Here is a 25913-nt window from a genome sequence, read left to right as displayed (position 1 = left end):
ACGGGCTTGTCTGGGCGTTAGTCTTTTAGCAGACTCAATGTACGACAAATTTTTGTGATCCGTGATCACCGTAACCGGGTGACTGGCCCCCTCCAAAAAGTGCCTCCATTCTTCAAACGCCAATTTGACCGCAAGACGCTCTCTATTGCCTACGTCGTAATTTCTTTCCGCAGCAGAGAACTTCTTGGAAAAGAAAGCACATGGCCTGAGGTTGGTTAGAGTGGCAGGCCCTTGGGACAACACCGCCCCCACCCCCACCTCAGAGGCATCCACTTCCACGACAAATGGTTTGGATGGATCTGGCTGCACTAACACAGGAGCAGACATAAAACATTTTTTCAGCGTCGCAAAGGCCGCTTTTGCGAGCGAGGACCAATTTCTCACATCCGCACCTTTGCATGTTAGATCCGTGAGAGGTTTGACCACTTGCGAAAACCCCCGGATAAATTTGCGGTAATAATTGGCGAACCCAAAGAAGCGCTGAAGACCCTTAAGATCTCGGGGTTGCACTCAATCCGCAATGGCCTGCACCTTCTTGGGGTCCATGCGAAAACCCTCACCGGATACAATTAACCCCAAAAAGGACAACTCTTGTACACAGAATACACATTTTTCCAATTTGGCATACAAATGATTTTCTCTCAGCCTTTGGAGCACAGTTCGTACATGTTCCAAATGAGAATACTTGTCGGGGGAATATATCAAAATATCATCTAAGTAGATAACGACAAAACGACCAATGAGATCCGAGAATACCACGTTGATGAAATTCTGAAATATGGCTGGGGCGTTGGTAAGACCAAACGGCATGACTAAATTTTCAAATAGTCCCTCGGTCGTGAGGAACGCGGTTTTCCATTCATCCCCCTCTCGGACCCTTATCAAATTATATGCCCCCCGAAGGTCCAGTTTAGAAAACCACTTTGCCCCTGATAGTTGGTTACATAAATCGGGAATCAACGGAAGGGGGTACGTATTCCGTACAGTAATTTGATTAAGCTCCCGGAAGTCGAGACAGGGACGTAACCCGCCATCTTTTTTCTTTACAAAAAAGAAACCTGCCGCCACAGGTGAGACTGAAGGACGTATGTGTCCTTTGCGCAGACTTTCGGTAATATACTCCTTCATAGCCAAGCGCTCAGGAACGGACAAATTAAACAGACGGGCTTTGGGTAATTTAGCCCCCGGGACCAGCTCAATAGTGCAGTCAAAGGGTCTATGTGGCGGTAACGTCTCGGCCTCGCTTTCGGAGAATACATCTTCGAAGTCCTTCAGGCATTCCGGAATACCTTCCAGCTCGACAGATGATACAGACACAGATTTAACAGGTTCAACCAGCAGTGCGGCTTTATCATATAACTCAAAATCATTAAACCCCCATTGTACAATCTCCCCCGTTTTCCAGTTAATAACTGGGTTATGGTGTTGTAACCAGGGCATGCCCAACACCAACCCTGCAGGTAGATTGTCCAGCACAAAACAACTTATGTTTTCCACATGAGTAGCGCCCACTCTGAGCGAAAACACATCAGACATAAAGCGAATTCCCTCCTTAGTGAGGGGAGATGAGTCAATGGCCATCACCTTGATCGGAACCTTGAGCCTAACTGTCCCTATCTTGCAGTGTGTGACCAATTGGGAGTCAATAAGATTAATAGATGATCCGCAGTCCACAAAGGCTGTATAGGAAAAAGAACTACCATCCACAACCAGTTCCACAGGCAGTACTACTTTAGAAAACGAGGAAAATGGTACCTGAGGGTCTGAGCAGCCTCCCCGTTGACTACCCAGACCTAGTCGTTTCCCGCCGACCGGGTTTGAAGATGGGCAATTCGGGCACTCCCTTTTCCAATGTCCCGTTTTACCGCAGTAAAAGCACAACTGCTTGTCCTTCCGGCGTTTCCTCTCCGTATCCTTCAGGGAGAGGGCGCCTACATCCATGGGCTCAGGGGCAGTCTCTTTTCCACTGGGGAATAATGGAGTATCCACCTGCATCACCCCTCTGGCCCGCAGCCTGCGGTCCATCCGGACGGCCTGGGTCATGGCGTCCTCGAGAGAGTTAGGTGGGGGATGTAACACCAAGGCATCCTGCAGCCGCTCGGACAAGCCTCTGCGAAAGAGTCCTCGGAGTGCGGCGTCGCTCCAAGAGACCTCTGCCGCCCAGCGGCGGAACTGAGAACAAAACCACTCAGCTGTGTGTTTCCCCTGACAGACACTCATCACCATGTCCTCTGCCAATCGCACTCGGTCAGGTTCATCATAAATGTGCCCGAGGGCCTCAAAGAATGCGTTCACTGACATACGTTCAGGAGCAGAGGAAGACAGAGAGAAAGCCCATGCTTGTGGAGCCCCCCGAAGTAGGGAAATAATGACCCCCACCCTCTGGAACTCATCCCCAGAGGAGCGGGGCCTTAGAGAAAAAAAAAGCTTGCATCCTTCTCTGAAAGACCTGAACTCCTTTTTATCCCCTGAGAAAAGGTCTGGTAATTTGACCGGAGATTCGGGGGACGCTAATGACACATCCCTACCCCCAGAACCAGAAGCCCCTGCATCGACAGCCCCCTGCACAGTAACCACCAACTGTTGCTGGGTATGGGCCATCGTGCGTTGTTCCACATTGAGCTTATGGAACATTTGGGTCAGGTGCTTGACCTGATCAGCCAAGGCTTGTATGGGATCCATGAGGATAACACACACTTTTTTTTTTTTTTTTTCTTCAGAAAAAAAAACAAAACTGAAAGGGTCAGTTATAGTGTCAGAGACACCGCACTACACTTGCTCATAGAGCCAGTGCGCGTGTCCTGAGTACAGAAGCAGTGCTAAACGAGGTACAGGAGGAATAAACAGACGGGAGGTCAGACAAAGCCAAAGGTCATACACAGGATCACAGTACAGTACCAGGGATGAGACAGAGCGGGTAATCAGGGCCAAGCAGAGATCAAAACCAAACAGACATAGGAGGTACCAGGCAGAATCCAAAGCGATATCCAGAGAACAGACCGAGTCATACACGGAGAATCAAGCAACCAGAACACAGCACTAACACACTCAGGGGTCACCACACAATGCCAAGGGCAAGAGTATAACTGACTGGGATGGGAGCGTCCTGAGGCTATAAGAAGCCTCCCCCAGAACCAGGGAGAGGCCACAATCATAGCCCCAGGTGTGCAGGCAAGCCTGCATCGGGATCACAACCTTTAACCCCAGAAATGCCAGTCATCAGCACTGGTTCCAAACATTAACCCCACGTGTGCGAGTCAAACCCGCACTGAGATCATGACACCTTGTACATAGTCTGATATTTTCTGTAGTAACATATGAATGCGAAACCTGGATGATAAAAAAAATACAAGACAGAAGAATCAACACCTTCAACATGTGGTGCTAGAGAAGGAGGTTATCATTACTATGGATAGCATGAAGAATAAACAAAACAATTTTTGAACAAATTAAACCAGATAAGTCACTCAAAGTAAGGATCACCAAGGTGTGACTTGCTTTGGACATATCATACAAAGAGAGCATACAAAGAGAGCAATCACTAGAGAAGGATATCATGGTTGGAAGAATAAAAGAAACATGTGAAGAGGAAGACCAGCAACCCAATGGCTTGATACAATCAAGGCAACAGCGGAGAAGACCCTGGTGGACTTATCTAGGCTTCCTACAGATCATTCATCCATCAAGTTGCCATGGCTCGAGATCAAGCAAAAGGCCATTAAATATTAAGAGTATATTCTGGTCTGGTGAGATACTGGAACAGGCTTCATAGCAACTCTTGAGTGCGTTACACTCTAGTCACCTTTTTTTAAGCCACATGTTTACAACAGAAACCCAGGGGGTTCTTTTGGCCTTTATTATGGTGGTATACATTGTTTTACTTTTAAATGAGAGGTATAGATGAATGAGTATGCCTGGTTGAGATGAAAGTCCCGGCCTAGGGTGAAGCAGGCTAAAGAAGATATATATGACTGATGAAGGAGTAAAGAGAAGGCTTTACAGAACTGGACATTTCGCTTCAAGGATAGATGTGCGGTAATAGGAGTATTTTTTTTCCTGCGTTTGTTATGCTCAGTGGTCTGGAAAGTCCCCAGAGCATAATAAGGAACATTCAATTCGTGGCAAACAACAACCTCTATAATTTAAATTAGCTTTCTTCCTTTAGTCAAGCGGGGGTTAATATCAGTTTCCCTTGCTGGCAGTGTGCTGTAGCTGCTGAGTTGCTAGGTCAGCTGATGTGGGTGGTGACCACTCCCACCATCCTTTAACCCCTTAGCGACAGAGCCAGTTTGCAGCTTAATGACCAGGCCAATTTTTACAATTCTGACCACTGTCCCTTTATTAGGTTATAACTCTGGAATGCTTTAATGGATCCCGCTGATTCTGAGAACGTTTTTTCGTGACATATTGTACTTCATGTTAGTGGTAAAATTTCTTCGGTAAGTCTTGTGTTTATTTATGAAAAATATAGAAATATGGCGAAAATTTTGAAAATGTTGCAATTTTAAAACTTTAAATTTTTATGCCCTTAAATCAGAGAGATGTGTCACAAAAATTTCTTAATAAATAACATTTCCCACATGTTTACTTTACATCAGAACAATTTTGGAAGCAAAATTTTTTTTTGTTGGGAAGTTATAAGGGTTAAAAGTTGACCAGTGATTTCTCATTTTTACAACAAAATTTACAAAACCATTTTTTTTAGGGACCACATCATATTTAAAGTCATTTTGAGGGGTGTACATGACAGAAAATACCCAAAAGTGGCACCATTCTAAACACTAGACCCCTCAAGGTGCTCAAAACCACATTCAAGAAGTTTATTAACCCTTTAAGTGCTTCATAGGAACTAAAGCAATGTGGAAGGAAAAAATTAACATTTAACTTTTTTTTGCAAAAAATTTACTTCAGAACCAATTTTTTTTATTTTCACAAGTGTTAAAAGAGAAAATCAACCACAAAATTTGTTGTACAATTTATCCTAAATACGCCGATACCCCATATGTGGGGGTAAACCACTTTTTCAGCACACGGCAGAGCTCGCAAGGGATGGAGCACCGTTTGACATTTTCAACGCAGAATTGGCTGGAATTGAGATCGGATGCCATGTTGCGTTCGGAGAGCCCTTAATGTGCCTAAACAGTGGAAACCTCCAACAAGTGACCCCATTTTGGAAACTAGACCCCCCAAGGAACTTATCTAGATGTGTGGTGAGCACTTTGAACCTTCAAGGGCTTCACAGAAGTTTATAACGTAGAGCCGTGAAAATAAGAAATCTATTTTTTTCCACAAAAATGATCTTTTCGCCCCCAAATTTTTATTTTTACAAGGGTAACAGGAGAAATCATACCCCCACAGTTATTGTGCGATTTGTCCTGAGTAGGCTGATACCCCTTATGTGGGGGGGAACCACTGTTTGGGTGCATGGGAGAGCTTGGAAGGGAAGGAGTGCCATTTTGGAATGCAGACTTTGATGGAATGGTCTGCGGGCATCATGTTGCGTTTGCAGAGCTCCTGATGGGCCTAAACAATGGAAACCTCCAACAAGTGACCCCATTTTGGAAACTAGACCCATTAAGGAACGTATCTAGATGTGTGGTGAGCACTTTGAACCTTCAAGTGCTTCACAGAAGTTCATAACGTAGAGCAGTGAAAATAAAAAATCCATTTTTTTTCCACAAAAATGATCTTTTCGCCCCCAAATTTTTATTTTTACAAGGGTAACAGGAGAAATCATACCCCCACAGTTGTTGTGCGATTTGTCCTGAGTACGCCGATACCCCATATGTGGGGGGGAACCACTGTTTGGGCGCATGGGAGAGCTCGGAAGGGAAGGAGTGCCATTTTGGAATGCAGACTTTGATGGAATGGTCTGCGTGCGTCATGTTGCGTTTGCAGAGCCCCTGATGGGCCTAAACATTGGAAACCCCCCACAAGTGACCCCATTTTGGAAATTAGACCCCCCCAAGGAACTTATCTAGATGTGTGGTGAGCACTTTGAACCCCCAAGCGCTTCACAGAAGTTTACAAACGCAGAGCCGTGAAAATCAAAAGTCTTTTATTTACACAAAAGTGATTTTTTTTAGACCCAATTTTTAGACCCCCAAAGTTGGTAAATAGTGGAAACCCCTCAATTCTTGCTCCAACCCTAACCCCAACACACCCCTAACCCTAATCCCAACCCTAACCTTAATCCCAACCCTAATCCCTAATTCTAACCCTAATCCTAGTTCGCCCTAACCCTATTTCTAACCCTAGCCCTAACCTGAGCCCTAACCCTAGCCCAACCCTAACTCTAGCCCAACCCTAACCCTAGCCCAACCCTAACCCCAGCCCAACCCTAACCCAACCCTAACCCTAGCCTAACCCTAACCCTAGCCCTAACCCTAACCCTAATGGAAAACTGAAAAAAAAAATATTTTCTTTATTTTGTTATGTTGGCCTAACTAAGGGGGTGATAAACGGGGGAGTTATGTACTATTTTGTTTATTTTGATCATGATGATAGTTTATCATCGTGTTCAAAATGAATGAATGGAATCTGCCAGCCGGAGCCGGCAGATTCCCGGCGGGCGCATTGCGCTTGCGCCCGCCATTTTCCCCGGATCCAAGATGGCGGCGCCCACCGGAGGACATCGGCGGGACACAGGACCACCGGGAGTGGACAGAGGACCATGGAGAGGTACCGGGGGGGATCGGGGAGCCTCTTTCTCTCTCCTCTGATGTGCGATCACATCAGAGGAAAGAGAAATTAAATGTAAAATCGCGGCTTTTTTTTTCCAGTCGCCGTTATAGGGTTAACAACGTCGATCGCAAAAGCGGGGTCGGTAAAAACTGACCGATTCATGTTCTCTGGGGTCTCGGCTACCCCCGGCAGCCGAGACCCCGGAGAAAATCTGACACTGGGGGGCGCTATTCACTTGATTTAAGTACCCTTAATTACCGCTGTTAAAAGGCGTATCGGCGGTCGTTAAGGGGTTAAATGGTCACCTGATGCAACAGCTCACCATTGGTGATAGAGCTATTCTATGGAGACCAGCCGTACAGTTGCAGCTCTCTGGTATCAGTGCTATATTGGCTAATTCTAGAGTTTGGAGTCCTGTTTCTGTGTGCTCTGTGGTGTGGAGCTTGGCAGTGGAGTCTGGAAGCTACATGTGGTTTTACCTTGTCTGACTCGTGCTTGTTGCCACCCCCTGTGTTGTACCATCTGCTGTGGTGATGCTAGCGCCCTTGCCGGCCAGTACACTAGCCAGGGCAGTGTTAGATGACAGCAAGGGATGAGGTTTGTGATGGCGGTGGGGGGAAGGACCCGCTTAGGGCATTAGGGGAGTGAAGGAACAGACTCAGGTTGGAGCTCAGGAGGTGTCCATCCCTCCTTCCTTATCGGTAGGGCTTTCCTCTCCCCATTTCCATTCTGTTGTGTGTTGTGCCGCCCGCTGACCGACCTCTGTTGGGTCGTTACATTCCGTAACAGGGTTATGAAGTCTTCACCAAGTTAATAGAGAGGAAGAAGAACAACCAAGATATTTTGTTAGAAAGTGGATGTGATGCCTTACTAAGGGCAGGTAGAGATGACTGTATTATCGGTCTGAGTGCGATCTTGACCATTGCTATTGTATGGGATCCTGCACATGTCTGATTTTTTCCTCAGACTGAGTCAGTCCAGGGAAAAATCGCAGCATTCATCATTTGAGTCAGATATACAAATCACACTCAACCATACAAGTCAAAGAGTTTGTCAAAAAATTCGGACTGCACTCAGATGACATCTGAGTGTGGTCCGATTTTCAAGATCTGACAGAATGGAGAAGATGGAGAATTTTTTTTTTACCATCTTCTTCACATCCGAGAAAATTGAATCTTACTGTGATCACACTCTGGTCAAAGTCTGATGAGAGTGTGATTGGTATAATAGGACCAATTGTCTCAGATGCCTAAGAGACACTGAAGATTTCAGGTAACAGTTGGAATGATTTTCCCTCACCTGACTCTGTATGACAGGCTCCTTCTCTTTATTCTCTTCATTTGCATAATCTTCATTTTCCTCAGGATCCTACAAATCAACAATACGTTATGTTCATGTTATTCTTCATTCATTATAAGTGGCCATTGCATGTGAATTTTTGGAAACAGTTGTAGTTTCCTTTTACCAAAACCACACCACTCTTGGCCATGGGCTGTGCCTGGTATTCTTGTTTAGTAGCGGTGAAAAGGGATTAGCTGCAAAACCTTACCCTGCCAACGGACAAGAATGGAGCTGGTTTTTCAGACCTATTTTTGTATTAAAAAATACAACCTTTTTTACATTCTGTGGCTACAGGGGCTACGGGGCTTTGCAGGTCAGTGAATCAATAGATGTAAGATTAAAATTTCTCATTGGATGGCATTGATAAGGTCTGAGCCTTTTTTATATGGGGTCATATTATTTGTGCGACTAGTGTGACTGAGGCATAACATAGGTTCAACTGTTTAACAATAATGTATATATTGCTGATTTACGCACAATACTTTGTCACATGAAAGACTTTTGCAATTGAGTCAGGGAGTTTTGTGATACCTCTATTAAAATTGCAACAGCAAGAAGGGAAAATCATAAAATTATGAAAATCACAGAATGGGTAGACATGTAAATTTATGTAAAAGTGGAAACAACATTTTCAAAACATCTTGATTAACTTAGTATAAAGTATGAGCACCAAAGGAAGAAATACACACAGGTACAATGAGGTTATTGATGGTTGTCTAAGTCTAATGATTGTCTAAGTAATGATCTCAAACACTGAATGCATTTAGGAAATCATCAAGTTCTGCAGCTGGCAGCGCCCTCTGCAATTGCCGACCAATGACGTCCCAAATGTGTTCGATAGTAGACAAGACTGGAGATGCTTCAGAGGATGGTAGCACATTCAGGCCATGCAGACTGCTCACAGTAGCACAAGCAACTTGCCATGTGGCATTGTTAAATTGAAAAAACAACTCCTGGGACCCTTTCATGTCCTCTTGTTAAAGGGAATCTGTCACCCCATTTTAGCCCTATCAGCTGCCGGCACCGACATCAGGGGCTTATCTACAGCATTCTGTAATTCTGTAGATAAGCCCCCCCCCCCCCCCCCCCCGATGTAACCTGAAAGATAAGAAAAACAAGTTAGATTATACTCACCGGGGGGCGGGGCGGGTGTGGTGGGTGTCACTTTTCAGTCCGGCACTTCCCATCTTCTAGTGATGACGTCTTCCTTCTTACTTCTGCCGCGGCTGCGGCGCAGGTGTACTTTCTCTGCCCTGTTGAGGGCAGAGTAAAGTACTGCAGTGTGCAGGCGCCGGGAAAGGTCAGAGAGGTCCGGCACCTGCACACTGCAGTACTTTACTCTGCCCTCAACAGGGCAGATAAAGTACGCCTGCGCCGGAGCCGAGGGAGAAGTAAGGCTGGAGTCACACACAACCATTAAAAAATCGGTCCCATTTTAACGGTACGAAATCGCACAAAGAATTCTTGGCCAGATATCCGCCTGTCATCCCATTTTCCGGCAAGGAACCAATTTTAATCGCATCTAAGCATCAAATTGACATCCAATGCCAATGCCTGATGCCCTATCCTGTAGACCTGGAGAAGTTGTGCAATTTAATCGCAAGTCACACGTTTGGTGCGTTTTCCATGCGTTTTTTTATCGCATCCATAGACTTGCATTGGGGAATCCGATCCGAAAATCGGTGACAATCGCAGCATGCTGCCATTGTCTCGGTCCGAGGATCGGATGCGATAAAAAATCGCATGATGTGAGCTGCCCCATAGAATAACATGGGTTCGAATGCAATGCGATTTTTTATCGCATTGCATTCGACCGTTTTAATCGCTAGTGTGACTCCGGCCTAAGAAGGAGAACGGCATCGTATGAAGATGGGAGGCGCAGGACGGAACCGTGACACCCATCGGACCAGACCGGACGCCAGGGTGAGTATAATCTAACTTCTTTTTCTTATCTTTCAGGTTACATTGGGGGCTTATCTACAGCATTACAGAATGCTGTAGATAAGCCCCTGATGGCGGTGCCGGCAGCTGATAGGGCTAAAATGGGGTGACAGATTCCATTTAAGGTCTTCATGGCGTTGATCACATTGTCTCCAGACCAATCTCCGGCTATCACTGTGTCCAAGACAAAAGTGAGACTCATTCCTGAAGAGGAAATACCTCCATTTCGGTCTTGCGCTGCACCATGATAGCTTTTGAGAGCTGTGGTGTGAAGTCAATGATTCTCCTGTAACTGGACGTCTAGCTTGCTGCCGATGTCTTGAAAACTCCTTCTGATTGTTTGGATATACACTATCATTGGTCAGCAATTGTAAAGGGAGCTGCCAGCAGGGAAACTTGATGATTTCCATGCCCAAATGATTACAGCATGGCAGAACATTCCAATATTAACTTCATTGGTAGCAGCCGAAGTGTGTATTTGTGGTGGTACTAAATAAATTGAGATATTTTGAAAGCTTTGTTTCCAGGTTTTCATGATTTGCACAACATTAACCTGTCTATCCATCCTGTGATTTCCAAATTTCACATCTTTTCCATCTTGGAGTTGCAATTTCAATCCTGAGAAGCTCATGTATATATACAGTACACCTTTTTAGATAGAAAATATGATGAAAATATATTTTATGCTAATGGGAAGCAAAGCCAGGTTACATGAGTTCTTACCACTGTTTGAATCAAATTTACTATTCCTGTGGGTCGTCTTTTTTCCCTAAGTTTCCTTTTTTCAATTTGGGTACGATGCTTCTTCTGTGTACTCCCTTTTTTCTCCTTGGTTTTTGAAGTGACTGGATCATGAGCTTCAACATCTAAAACACCTGGAGACTGGACTTTGCTGGAAGCTACAACCGTATCAGATGCTTTTCCTATATGTGAGGACCAGGTTTGTGTTTGAAGTTCCACTTCTTGTTGAACCTGGATATCTACAGACCTGCTCCCTGCAAGGCTAGAAGAGGAGCGTAGCCTCATTCTCTCTCTCCGCGCTTTCCATTCTTCCATAAATGGGACTTGCTCTGTGCTGCTACTCTTCTTATCTTTAGACATCTTTAGTTTCTGAAAAAAATATTGTTATACAGAATTAATCTCAGAATCTTACAGCAATAGCAGCGTTCACCATCTTAACACTTTATAAAAGGGGTCGTTCCAATATATAATTTTATAGCATATCAATATACCACTGGGGCCCCAATCATATTGAAAATAAAGGGTCATAAGCCACTTCAGCTTTTAGGATCAATAGTGGCAACACAAGTCGATTCCCACCAATGAAAATTATTAGCAGGTTCTGATGATAGTAGATTGTAAAATCAAAGCTTTTGTAATCCATAATGATTAGGTAATTATTGCTATATCGCTGCCAACTGCAGAGAAAATGTAATATTAAGTACAGGTTGTTAAAATGAATGTTTTACCAATTTATTACATACTGTAGATAAAGAAGAGTAAAAAGCTTTCTGGTATTTTTTCTGGATATGTTAAAAAGATTTACCGTAATCTGAAAGCCACCATTTACAAATACTTAATTGTATTTATTTCCTACGTTATAATAAAAAGCTACCAAAACCAGGATAAAATGTATGTTCTGTGAAAAAAATGAATATAAAGCAATTGCACTTAAAGCACTCTCAGGTCGGCGCCGATACACTGATAAAAATGATACCTGGGGTGATGTGTGGACCATTCCCTATTACTACAGACCCTCTCATCTCTTGGTATCACAGACTTGGCCCTATCTTGGATTGCGTCATACCTAGCAGACCGGACATTCAGCGTCTCCCATTCGCACACCACCTCCTCACCGCGCCCCCTATCCGTCGGAGTCCCGCAAGGTTCAATCCTAGAGCCCCTGCTCTTCTCCGTTTACACCTTCGGCCTCGGACAGCTCATAGAATCTCATGGCTTTCAGTATCATCTCTATGCTGATGACACACAAATCTACATCTCTGGACCTGATATCACCTCCCTACTAAACAGAATCCCTCAATGTCTGTCTGCTATTTCATCCTTCTTCTCCGCTAGATTTCTAAAACTTAATATGGACAAAACAGAATTAATCATCTTTCGCCCATCTCACGCGACCCCCCCAACAGACCTATCCATTAAAGTAAACAGCTGCCCACTCCAGTCCCACAAGCTCGCTGCCTCGGGGTTATCCTTGACACTGATCTCTATTTCAAACCACATATCCAAGCCCTTTCCGCTTCCTGCCGACTTCAACTGAAGAATATTTCACGGATCCGTACATTCCTCAACAAAGAATCTGCAAAACCCTAGTCCATGCCCTCATCATCTCCCGCCTTGACTACTGCAACCTCCTGCTCTGTGGCCTCCCCTCTAACACTCTCGCACCCCTCCAATCTATTCTTAACTCTGCTGCCCGACTAATCCACCTGTCCCCCCGCTATTCCCCGGCCTCTCCCCTCTGTCAATCCCTGCACTGGCTCCCCATTACCCAAAGACTCCAGTTCAAAACCCTAACCATGACATACAAAGCCATCCACAACCTGAGTCCTCACTACATCTGTGACCTAGTCTCCCGATACTTACCTGCACGAAACCTCCGATCCTCACAAGATCTCCTTCTGTACTCCCCTCTTATCTCCTCTTCCCACAATCGCATACAAGATTTCTCCTACGCATCCCCTCTACTCTGGAACTCTCTACCACAACATATCAGACTCTCGCCTACCATGGAAACCTTCAAAAAGAACTTGAAGACCTACCTCTTCCGACAAGCCTACAACTTGCAGTTACCACCGATCCACCAAACCGCTGCATGACCAGCTCTACTCTCGCCTACTGTATCCTCACCCATCCCATTGTAGATTGTGAGCCCTCGCGGGCAGGGTCCTCTCTCCTCCTGTACCAGTCGTGACTTGTATTGTTTAAGATTACTGTACTGGTATGTATTATGTATACCCCTCCTCACATGTAAAGCGCTTTGGAATAAATGGCGCTATAATAATAGATAATAATAATAATCTGTCTTGTGGTTCTTGTGTAATCAGTGTCAGAAGTTTTCAGTTAATGAGATGCTGGTGGGACTGAAGGCAGAGTCTTATCTTCCTGCTCTAAGCCAGAGGAACCAAGGAAAGACCTGCCCACAGACCACCCCGAAGCACAAACAGTCTGTCTCTATGATGAGGAACATGTTTGTTCCAGATTAAATTCTTCAAACAGAGCCAGAAAGTTTTTTTTCCTTTTCATTTCCACTCATTTTCCAGTTTTATTTTACCCAATAAGATATATCCAACTGGTATGTGTCTAGGCAACAGTTCAACATTGGTGATTAAAAGCTAACATGAGAGTTACACGTGCACGCCGCCATACAGAGGGCTCTCAGAATTTCAGAATGATCCAACAGTACTGAGCAGTGTAGATGGAAATCAATCTCTGCAGTGATGTAAAAAACTTAGAAAGTTACCTTTTGAGCTTTGCAGTGTACCTCAAAAGTAGCTTTCGACCACATATGAGGTATTGGCTTACACAGGAGAAATTGTTTAACATACTTTTTGGTCCATTTTCTCCTACTATCCCTTTTGAAAATTGAAAAGTTGAGGCCAAAGTAACATTTTAGTGGATAAATGGTAATTTTCCATTGATTTAGCCAAATGTTATACAATTCTGTGAATAACTTGAGAGTTAAAAATGCTCACTACACCACTAAATTAATTCCTCAAAAGATGTAGTTTCCAAAATGGGGTCTGTTATGAATGGGTCACCGAGGAGGATGGCACGAACAGGCTAAGCCACCAGAAGACCAGAGAGGTTGGTAACTAAGCGGATTGCAGACCCCTGATCCTATCCGCACAACTAGCAGTAGCCGTGGAGCGTTCCTACGATGCCCTAGATGCTTCATCACAGCTGGAAGCCTAAAGACAGAAAGATGAAATCTAAACTGCCCCGGAGCAGATCCCCAAAGGAATAGACAGCCCCCAAACATATATTGTCGGTGAGACAAGATAAGACACAAACACAGGCAGAGAACAGACTGAGCAAACGGTGGGGCCCAAGCTGTCTAGACAGGACAGGACAGAAAAAGATACTGTCTGCAATCACGCACAAAACCCTGAAAAACTCCAACACTTCTGATATACAAAAAAACCTGAAATCACACGATTTCACCCCCGATAGATCAGCACTCTGGTATAAACTGGCAGCAAGCAAAAAAAAATACTAACATAACAGGGGACTGAACAAGCTGCAACATATGAAGCAGGGCCCAGCGCTGCCCCCAGCAGGGAGCACGCTGAACCCTAACAGCAAAACAGAAAGCAAAAAAGACACAACCAGATTAGATGCAAAATAATCACTTAGCTGAACATGCAGATCAGGCAGGGGACAAAAGAGCTCTAAATGCACACAGAGGAAAAAATCACCAGCAACCTTCAAGAGCAGCCAGCTCCATTATATGCTCCCAGCTAGCAATCCCAGATTCCCAATTATCATCATCAGGTGGAGAGCCTCCATCCACCTGGCCAGCTCCACTACTCTCAGTAACCACCAGAGGGAGCTTTGGCTCAGAAATCTGAGCAAGGGAATTCACAACAGGGGTCAATTATGGGCGTTTTTGCTGTTTTGGCATGTCAGGGGCATTCACAATCTGTTTCAGCCAAATTTGCACTCGAGAATTTAATTGGCGTTCCTTCCCTTCTGAGCCCTACCGTGTGCCCAAACAGTAGTTTTCCAGCACATATGGGCTGTTGGTATATTCAGGAAGAATTGCACAACAACTTGAATGGTCCATTTTCCCTGTTACTCTTGTGAAAATGAAAAATTTGTGGCTGAAGCAACATTTTTATGTGAAAAAATGTATTTTTATAATTTTCATGGCTCAATGTTATAACTTTCTTTGAAGTACCTGTGGGTTCAATGTGCTCACTAGACCTCTAGATACTTTCCTCGAGGAGTGTAGTTTCCAACATAAGGTCACATGTGGGGGGGTTTCCATGGTTTAGGCAGATCAGGGACTCTGCAAACACAACATGAAGTCCACTATCTATTTCAACCAATTTTGCACTCCAAAAGTCAACTGGCAGTTCCCTTTTGAGCCCAGCCTTGTGCCCAAACAGTAGTTTTCCTCCACATATAGGGTATTGGTGTACTCAGAAAAAGATACACAACAAATTTTAAGGTTCATTTTCTCCTGTTATCCTTGTAGAAATGCAGCATTTGGGGGTTAAATGAACATTTTTGTGGGAAAAATTAAAGTGCTAATTTTTGCTTCCACATTGCTGTAAGGCTAGTTTCACACTAGCGTTTTTTGCGCTGCGTTTTTGCGCTGCGTTTTTGCGCAGTGCAAACACATACAAAAAACGCATTATGCGTTTTGTATGCGTTTGCTGCTTTTTGCCCATGTGTTTTAACCATTTTTTAGCCATTTTTACTCTTAAAACGCATGCGTTTTTAAACGTAGACGTGCGCATATCCATGCGCACATCTGCGTTCCCATAGACTGTAATGTGTTTTTTTTTGCGCATTCCGGGTGCATGCATTTTTTTCAGACAGGTCAGATGGACCAAAAATGCAACAGGTTGCGTCCGGCGCGCCTGGGCGCACACTACAAAAAAACGCATGCGCACGTAAAACGCGTGCAAACACTAGACCATGTGCACCCATGTTAAAGATAGGGGAAAAGGACGCATGCGCATGTATGCGCAAAAACGCAGTGCAAAAAAACGCTAGTGTGAAACCAGCCTCACTCCTGTGAAGACCTAAAGAGATAATACACTTCTTGGTTTTGGCTTTGGGCATTTTGAGGGGTGCTGTTTTTAAAATGACATCAGCTTTGGGTATTTTCTGTCATATAGGCCCCTCAAATTCACTTCAAACGTGATGTGGTCCCTAAAAGAAACAGTTTTGTAAATTGTGTTGGAAAAATTAGAATTACTGATAAAATTCAAAACCTATTATAATTGTGAGTTCTGCTGAGTACATCGCATAAAAGCCCATGAACCTCCCATTACGCCACTATAGAGCAGATATTGACTTATATGTATTGTTTTAGCAGATGGTATCAAATAGGATAGACTTAGGCAAGATTCACATGTGAGCTTGAACCTCCTGTAAGTGTGTCACAAGCTGTAACTGTCCTATGCCAGACTCAATTGCCATCAGATGGGCCCCTTTAACTGTAATGGTGTATGTCTGGTTTCTGTTAGGATGTCCGTCAAATTCTGGATACCTTAATTAAAGTCAACTAACCCCATTACAGTTAAGGTAGATTATTTCCCATTAATAGCATTGAGTTTAACATTTATAATATAGAATGTAAGGGATATCATATGTAAACTGTATCATGTAAACTGACTGTAAACGGTCTACAAAAAATGAGCAATCCCTATATCTAAAATTTCACCTCCTGTTAAGCCTTCTTATTCTCAAAGCATATACTTTTTACTTTCACTGTTATTTTTAATTGAAAAAGATGGCAATCTTAGTGGAAATGGTTACCAGAGCTTGGTACCTGGTTTACTAACCCAGTTAGAGTGTGTGCAATAGAGGTACTATTACCTTATTCTTTGCCAATTCCTTTGCTAGATGGACTCATCTGCCTCGACTACCAAAATACCTTGCCCCAGCCCTATATATACACTGATAGCACAGGAACTACAGTACATTATGACATTAATTTTCCTTAACATCAATAGCATTGGAGCTATGTAACAAAAGTATTATAACTTCAATCTAATATCACTCTACTGATAACAATAACACTTGTCATGTCCTATGATTTGGGAATTATACAGACAGTATTGCGTCATGATTGTGTTGTTATTTTGTGCTGTTTCGCTGCTATGAAATAAAGTTAGCTCTCTTTAGAAGTTTGTCCTTCCTCTCTAAAGTTGGGCGAACCCGAACAGTAAAGTATGGCGCCTGTACCGGACACTGACCATGGAACACAGTAACACCAGGAAGTCCGTGTTAGTATTCGGGTTCGGCCCCCCCCAAACAGCAGGTGCTTGCCACGCTGTCATGTGCATGACAGCGCGGCAAACATCGCTTCTGATCGGTGGCAAAATCATCACCGCCCGTTAGACAGCCACAGTTCCCAAGCTGTCAAATGATAGTGGGGGCCCGCAGCTGTGATCAGAGGTATAAAGTTTACCTCCGGTCACTGGTGTCAGCTGATGGGACTACTGCTCCCATGAGCCGATGCCTGCTGCCACTAATATCAGCAAGAGCAGGAGCGGCTGATGGGAGCATTCATCAGCCGGCACCTGTGCTGTAAATAAATAATTGAAAAAAAAAGCATGGCCTCCCCTGTATTTTTGATAACCAACCAGGCAAAACTCACAACTGGGGTCTCCACGCCATATTTTTTAATTATTTAAATAATTTAAAAAAAAACGGTGCGAGGTTCCCCATTTTTGACAACCAGCCTTGCTAAAGCAGACAGCTGGGGGCTGATATAGTCAGGCTGGTAAAGAGCCATGGATGTTGCTTCCTTCAGTCATAAAAATAGCAGCCTGCAGCCATCCAGAATAGGCACATCTATAAGATGTGCCAATTCTGGCACTTTGCCCAGCTCTTCCCACTTGCCCCATAGCGGTGAAAAGTAGGGTTCATATTCGTGGGGTTGATGTCATATTGTCTGGTGACATCAAGCCCATGGATTTGTAATGGAGAGGCGTCTTTAAGATACTTATCCATGTTGTAGCTGCTTTTTGATCTGACCAAGCGTCAGCTATGCCAGATCACCAGTGAGTCCAGATTGTGAGGTTTTCACCTTTCTGATGACAAGCGCTTGGAAACAAAAAGACTCAACACACTCGAGCCGTGGTCAAAACACTTTATCTGACGTAATGAAATATAAGGCAATATTTTATACCATTTACAACAAATGTAATTCTATGGAGCTCATGTAGCCCCCCATCACCTTCAGAATTATATCAAGTTTACAATGTGTCCAGAACATGTTGCAATTGACTATGGAGAAGAAATATGATAACAAGTATAGTTTCCTTGAGAACAGAGACTAATAGTCTACATGAGAATAGTTCTAGCAATAATAAGGCAGAAGGCATTAGAAGTCTTAAAGGCAATTAAAGGGATATAAAAGCAAACCATTAACTCTTCTATATCATCTATTACTAATCCTATAGTTAAATTGTAAATTTAACACAGCTAGAATAAAGTCCTTTATTTGAAATAAAACAAACCACACTTTTACTTTTTTATGTAAAAATAAAAAAACAGTTACACTCACCTAACGCCTAATTCCACTGAATCCCTCATCTTCTGTAAAAAAACAAAAATAAAAAACAATAATATCCCTCACCAGTCCTTCGTTCTGTCCCACGCTGTAATCCATGTTTGGGGGATAAATAGTTCTCAACCTGGATGGTGCCAAGATGCGATCATCCAGGCTGAGAAATACTGATGAATGAGCTGCTGGGAGCTCAGCCTCAGTGACTAGTGGTGACATCATCGAGGTTACTGCTGGTCACTGAGGTTATGTTCCCAGCCGGGCTGAACTGCGTTGACCTCGGTGAGATCTTGGTAAGTTCACTGCAGTACAAATTCACTGCAGTGAAATTCTCCAGGTCACTTTTTCTCACTGTGTTAGTAGTGATCTCACTGAAGGGATGTCACTGTAGTTCACAGCTGAAGAATATGGTTGTTTTTTATTTTTGTTTTATTACAGAAGACAAGGGCTCTGGTGGACTGGGCGTTAGGTGAGTATAGATTTGTTATTTTTTTAAAAAAATGGAAAACGGTCTTTGTTTTATTTCAAATAAAGGACTTTATTCTGGCTGTGTGTTTATTTTCCATACAACTATAGGATTAGAAATGGAGGTGTCTTATAGACGCCTCTCCATTTATTAAGCAGTGAGGTTGATGTCACCTTTTTTTTTAATTATATATTTAAATAATTAAAAAATATGGCGTGGGGACCTCTTTATTCTTGATAACCAGCCTTGCTGAAGCTGACAGCTCAGGGTTGCAGCCCCCAGCTGTGAGTTTTCCTGGTTGTTTATCAAAAATGTTCGGGCCCCCCAATCAAGTGAATGAGGTCCAGGTTCAGGTCCGGGTACTGTTCTGGTACCCGAACCTTGAACTTTTTGTAACTGTTCGGCCGAACCCACCATTCCCGAACATCCAGGTGTCTGCCCATTCTATTACTCTCTACCTGTCACTCTCTGATGTCTGTAGACTGTTCCTTTCCCAGTCTTCTTCCTCATTCACTATATATCAGCCATCTTAGAAACCTATGTGTTTGTAGCCTTGCTTCTGAAAAGTCTTTTTTACATACTGTATATGTGCATATCTACAAGAATTCAGCTGGAAAAATAAACGTTCTGCATACAGTACATGCCTCCCGATGGGGCTCACAATCTAATTTCCCTATCAGTGTGTCTTTGAAATATGGGAGGAAACTGGAGAAGCCAGAGGAAACCCACGCAAACACAGGGAGAACATTCAAACTCCTTGCAGATGTTGTCCTTGGTGGGATTTGAACCCAGGACCCCAGTGCTGCAAGGCTGCAGAGCTAACCACTGAGCAACCATGCTGCCTCACTATTTGTAAATAACAGTGAAAGAGGCAGCCTAGAACCAGTGTCTCCATGTTCTACACTTGCAGCTTAGTTATGGAGTCAGACTAACACTGGCTATTTAATGTCATCACTGTATCCATAGTTTAACATTATAGTTACTGTATATACTCATATACAGTCCCCCTCTCGGCTTATATGCGAGTCATATACGCCAGGGGGTTGGCGTGGGAGGGGGAGTGGGGATGTCAGATCATACTGACCCCCCGTCGCGTTTCTGCAGCCCCCCTGCTTGTCCCACGGTCTCAGGCTCCTTCCTTCAGCGGTAACGTGGGACCGCTAATTAAAGTCATGAATATGCGCATATTCATGTCTTTAATGAGCGGTACCACGTGACCACTGAAGGAAGGAAGGGAGACCGTGGAGATACGGGGCTGCAGAGACCACGCCAGGAGGGGGTAAGTATATGCTACATTCACATGTCCCAGGTCCATCGCTGCTCGCCGCTGACTGCCGGGTCCTCTGTCAGTGATGTTCAGACAGCAGAGGGCGCGATGACGTGGTTAGTGCGTGCCCTCTGCTGAACGTCATTGCAGAGGCCCCAGAAACAGCGGCCAGCAGCGATGGACCCGGGACAGGTGAAAATCGCAGGTGCCGGGTCCTGAGCCAGCGGCAACACCAACAGCTGTCCCCCATAGCGCGCCAATGTCTGCGCCTGCTCAGGACTCAACACCTGGCCCCCAGGGACAAGAGGTGAGTATGTCATTTTTTTTATCTGCAGCAGCAGCAGCAGCAAATGGGGGCATAATGTATGGAGCATCTTATGGGGGCATAATCTATGGGGCATAGTCTATGGAGCATGTTATGGAGCAGCATATGGGACATAATTTATGGAGCAGCATATGGAGGCATAATCTATGGAGCATCATATGGGGGCATAATCTATGGAGCATCTTATGGGGGCATAATCTATGGAGCATCTTATGGGGGCATAATCTATGGGGCATTATCTATGGAGCAGCATATGGGGGAATAATCTATGGAGCATCTTATGGGGGCATAATCTATGGGGCATAATCTATGGAGCAGCATATGGGGGCATAATCTATGGAGCAGCATATGGGGGCATAATCTATGGAGCATCTTATGGGGCATATTTTATGGAGCATCTTATGGGGGCATAAAATTTGTGCAGCATTATATGGGGCATATTATTCTATGGAGCATTTTATGGGGCCATTATTAACCTTTGTGCAGCATTATATGGGGTATATTTTGTATGGAGCACCTTATGGGGCCCATCGTGAACTGTATGGAGCATTATATGGGGCTCCTAATTCAATATAGATATTCAAAAACATTTAACCTACTGATGTCTCAATTAATTTTACTTTTATTGGTATCTATTTTTATTTTTGAAATTTACCAGTAGCTGCTGCATGTTCCACCCTAGGCTTATACACAAGTCAATAAGTTTTCCCAGTTTTTTGTGGCAAAATTAGGGGGGTCGGCTTATACACGGGTAGACTTATACACGAGTATATACGGTAAGTAGCAATTTAACATGACTGTATCTAAACATCAATAGTAGTGTGATTACATCATGCCATACTGGTACCTACATAAGAGCCTTAAGAATCCTTAGAAAATTAACATTTACTTAAATTATGTTTCAATGTTTAATATCCTTTGCTGATTTTCAGAAGCCACCACAGACAATAAAATTAGCAAAGGATATTAAACATTGAAACATAATTTAAATAAATGTTAATTTTCTAAGGATTCTTAAGGCTCTTATGTAGGTACCAGTATGGCATGATGTAATCACACTACTATTGATGTTTAGATACAGTCATGTTAAATTGCTGCTTACCGTATATACTCGTGTATAAGCCTATCCATGTTTGTATACCTCTGGCAAAAAAAAAACATCCAGCTCATTAAGCTTAGAAATTACCGCCGTAGAGTTTCCAAATATTACTGCTATGTGCTGTATAAATCTGACTGTACAAAACCCACATTAAACCAATTTAAAGTGTATAAATAACACCATGTTGTGCCCAAATAATAATAAAAAGAGGTATCTATCACCAACCCTACAGTCTATAAGATGTCAGCGTTAGAGATGAGCGACTTTGCCTTTTTTAGGGTCGAATCGGGTTTCGTGAAACCGGACTTTCTCAAAAGTCGAGTTGAACAAAATCGGCTGACTATAGGGAAAAGTCGTGAAAGTCGAAACCCAATGCAAGTCAATAGGGAGAAAAGTCGGCAGTGAGTGGAGGACTGTAAACACACCTGGCATGAATTTTAACCCTAGAGGCGGCAAAATCTCTGTCTCTTCCCTCTCTCTCTCTCTCTTCTCTCTCTCTCTCCCTCTCCCATTCACACTACGCTCCCGCTACGCTCCGCTTCTCTCATTGGTTGAAAAAAGTCACGTGCAAGCATTCGGCGAAACCCAACTTTGGTGCTTGGTTCGCCGACCGCATGGCTGACTTCACACTGTGGTCGGGTTTCGTTTCATGAAACCCGACTTTGGCGAAAGTCGGCAACTTTTGAATCTGACCGACCTGTTTCGTTCAACTCTAGTCAGCATCCATTGATGTCACAGCATTTCACCATCTACAGTGACCCACTCTTGCATGGAGGACAGAAGAGGACTTGGTGACTATGGTTGTCAAGGGATGAGATTAGATAAATAGACGCATTATGACGTTCCAGGGCGCCTTATACTGCACAGTCCGTACTTTTTAGGGTGTAAATATAGTATTGACAAAATGTTTTAAGTATTATGGTCACTGTGCCACACAGCATTGTACAGTAATGGGGCAAATAGAACAGCAATTCACAGAATTGAGGGTAGCAGCAAGATATAGCGTTTGTGTGGTCAGAGAATAGGTGGGCATGGGCCTGGAAATTTGAGAAGAAAAGTATACCTGTGTTGTAAACTCTGCAGACAAGCTGAGGTTGAAAGAAGTCGCCATAGTGGTCTGACAAGATGCAAAAATTAGAAAAGTTAACGATTCCAATAACAAAATGTCAGCAATGACAACTCTAACTGAAATCAGTGTCTACTACTATACAGTCACTTTATGGTAGTAGTATAAGTCTTTTTATAGTTTTTTTAAGAAGCAACAGTTTAATGGTATAATTTAGTCACTATGTAGTGGTAAGTGTATAGCAGAGGTGGGCTGCACCATGCCCCCCCACCCAGTGTCCATAATCCACCGCCTTCACCGCTATCTGCATTCTTGGGATACAGACAGCGATGAATACACTGGTGGCCCCTTCTTCCACCAATCAGCCTGTGAGACAGCTGACGTGATTATTTTATTGCATCAGCTATGCACTGTAGACAGGGCAGAGGCAGAGTGTCGGTGGAACGGGAGACAACGGAGTATGTGGTGGGTTTTTTTTTCATGCTTATGGGAATTTTGTACATATATAGACAGGCTATGTGGGGGCTCACACTGTATATAGAAGGCTATGTGGGGTTCACACTGTATCTAGAAGGCTATGTGGGGCTCATGCTGTATATAGGAGGCTATGTGGGGCCTCATGCTGTTTATAGGAGGCTATGTGAGGCCTCATGCTATATATAGGAGGCTATGTGAGGGCTCATGCTGTATATAGGAGGCAAAGTGGGGGCTCACACTGTATATAAAAGGCTATGTGGAGCTCATACTGCATATAGGAGACTATGTGGGGCTCATGCTGTATATAGGAGGCTATGTGGGGGCTCACACTGTATATAGAAGGCTATGTGGGGCTCACACTGTATCTAGAAGGCTATGTGGGGCTCATGCTGTATATAGGAGGCTATGTGGGGCCTCATGCTGTTTATAGAAGGCTATGTGAGGCCTCATGCTATATATAGGAGGCTATGTGAGGGCTCATGCTGTATATAGGAGGCAAAGTGGGGGCTCACACTGTATATAAAAGGCTATGTGGGGCTCATACTGCATATAGGAGACTATGTGGGGCTCATGCTGTATATAGGAGGCTATGTGGGGCTCATGTATGTAGGAGGCTATGTGAGTGCTCATGCTGTATATAGGGGCTGTGTGGGGTCACTTACAGTATATAGGAGGCTGTGTGCGGGCTAATACTGTATATAGGGGGATTTCCTCTTACTTCATTCTGTTCAATATTAAGTGAAACAATTAATATTCATATAAAATAATTAAAATTAATATGTAAATATTTATATTAAGTAGAATTAATTTCAGCCTGTTGGTGTGGCCCTCGACAACAGTCACGGTCTCACATGTGGCCCATTGGGAAAATTAATTGCCCACCCTTGGTGTATAGTAATATTAGTGCTAATATTGCTCTTTGCTTAGTGTTGTTCAGTGGTTCAGAAATGTTATTTATTCCCTATGTAAAGGTAATAGTAGTAGTAACCAAGTTGTAATATTGTTGGTCTTGTGAGGTGTAAATTTTGGTAATATTGGTACTTGTATAGTGTGTTTTGTTATAGTATGTTGATATTATTCAATCCTGGTATAGCAGTGTAAGGGGGTGAAGCACCGAAGGAGCCGAGGGGGAGTTGCCTTCCTAGCTCCGTGCCCGGAACCATCGAGCAGGGCATTAGGTTCCCCGGGGGATGCTTTAGGGGACTGTGCAAGCACCAGGAACAGGAAGAGGGCAGGACGGAGAGCAGGAGAATTGGGCGCGCTTTCAGCAAAGCAACGCAGGGACGGGAGCAGAGAGGACGCTGACAGAGGAGAGGACAGGAGACAGGCGCAGCGACTGAACACTGAGGGACCGCAGACACAGGCGGTGAGCACTGAGTACGAGAAGCCTGTCACTGCACCGCCTGGAGGGCTGGTCGCTCCCCTCCTGTTAGAGACTTTGTCACACCGACAGACTGCGCGCCTTAAGATGCTCCCCTGCAGTGAGACCCTGCTTTATCCTGAGACGTTTCCCTGTAACCGAGGAACATACTGTAATGTGACACTGACCTGCCAAGAGAGACTGTCCCAGGCAGAGCCCCTGACCCTGGTGAGGGAACGCCGCCATCCGCATACCCCTTGAGCTCTCACTTTAACCCCCCATACGCCAGTTGAACTATACCTAGGACCCCAGAGACAGACGACATCAAGCACCCCTGGTGCCTGGGTGCCTACGTGGGAGAAGAGTGATCTCTTCAAGCAAGATCTCCAGGAACTGATAAGTTTCATCCCCATAAGAGAATAACTGTCTGTTGTTTTGCACGTCTGTTATTTCTTCAGTCTCCGATATCACCTGTTACAGCATTTTCTCTGTAAATAAACCTCCCCTTTTACTGTTGGTCTGCGTGCTCCGTGGTGACATATTCCTCCTGCACGTTATTACATAAGCAACAGTGCTATATAATAACTATACACCTCAACATTGAAATTGCAACACTAAAAAGGAAAAGCCTTGGAATTATAGAAATCACAAGATGGCTAGATATGTTAATGATATGCAAATTGTAACAAAATGGAAACAAATTATCCAAAACATCTTAATTTATTCAGTATTGAGTTTAAGCGCCATGCGCAGAAATACAAGCACTGGCGGCTGTCACTGAGGTTATAAAAGAGCTATTCACAAATTATTAAATTGCTTTAAATAGTTACATGAAAATAACCAAGTTTGCAGTTGACTTGCTTTTTCTATCTACTGTCATCCTGCAATGAGGTTTTATTTTACATAGTGTACATTTTGTTTTCAAGGAGATTGACCACAGACCCTAGCCAAGTGTGCACAGGAGTTACATTCCAAGAGATGGATTAACTCCTAATATACCAGCCACCTTTCTCCAGCCAATTGATTTCTCAACACTAGCTAGCTGTTCCCCTTTTTCTCATCTCCTGATCAAGCTGCTCATATCTGTCCTGTGTAATTATAATTCCCCCCCCCGCACTAGCTCTGCTAGTCAGCAGAACTGTCACTCAAGGATTAGAGTCTGCCCTGTCACAACCAGGAAACAAGTAGACTGTGGAGTACAGGCCAACTCAACAGACATCAAGATCCGCTGTTGGCAGCTCTCTTTGCAATTGCTGACCAACAATGTCCCAGGCATGCTCAATGGTAGACAACTCTGGAGACACTGCAAACCATGATAACATGTTTAATCTGCTTATGCTGCTCACAGTAGAATAACAACATGTGGCCCTGTGATTTTTTTAAAGGACTCCTGGGACAAATTAGAGAAAAGCCAAACCACCTGTTGCATTATTAACGACTGATCCATTCTCCATTGATACCAAGACGAACATCGAGGCTAGAATGGATGTTTATGCTCTTCAGTGATGAGACCTGCTTGAGTCTTGAGCTGCTATGTATAATCACACTGGTGATCTCTGTATTACCTGTACTATATACACTATATGCAGAGCTCATGTGTATAATGTCACCGTTGAACACT

At 43.9% G+C, this 25913-nt stretch overlaps 1 protein-coding gene across 2 annotated transcripts in view; it reads right to left on the bottom strand.

The window, feature by feature from the left end:
* LOC141088055 (PRKC apoptosis WT1 regulator protein-like) overlaps nt 1-25913 on the bottom strand; it is a 78111-nt gene that overhangs the window by 27940 nt on the left and 24258 nt on the right. For both annotated transcript variants that reach the window (XM_073573926.1, XM_073573928.1), the window contains exons 2-3: nt 10690-11076; nt 7984-8052 (exon numbers count right to left, since the gene is read on the bottom strand). In XM_073573926.1, coding sequence (XP_073430027.1) covers nt 7984-8052; nt 10690-11067 — 447 coding nt within the window. In that variant the 5' untranslated portion in view covers nt 11068-11076. The remainder of the gene's footprint in view (nt 1-7983; nt 8053-10689; nt 11077-25913) is intronic.

This window comes from Dendrobates tinctorius, unplaced genomic scaffold, assembly GCF_039654945.1.
Source record: "Dendrobates tinctorius isolate UK_male_01 unplaced genomic scaffold, ASM3965494v1 ptg000037l, whole genome shotgun sequence".
Classification (NCBI taxonomy): Eukaryota; Metazoa; Chordata; class Amphibia; order Anura; family Dendrobatidae; genus Dendrobates; species Dendrobates tinctorius.
This window is presented reverse-complemented; position numbering and strand designations above follow the sequence as displayed.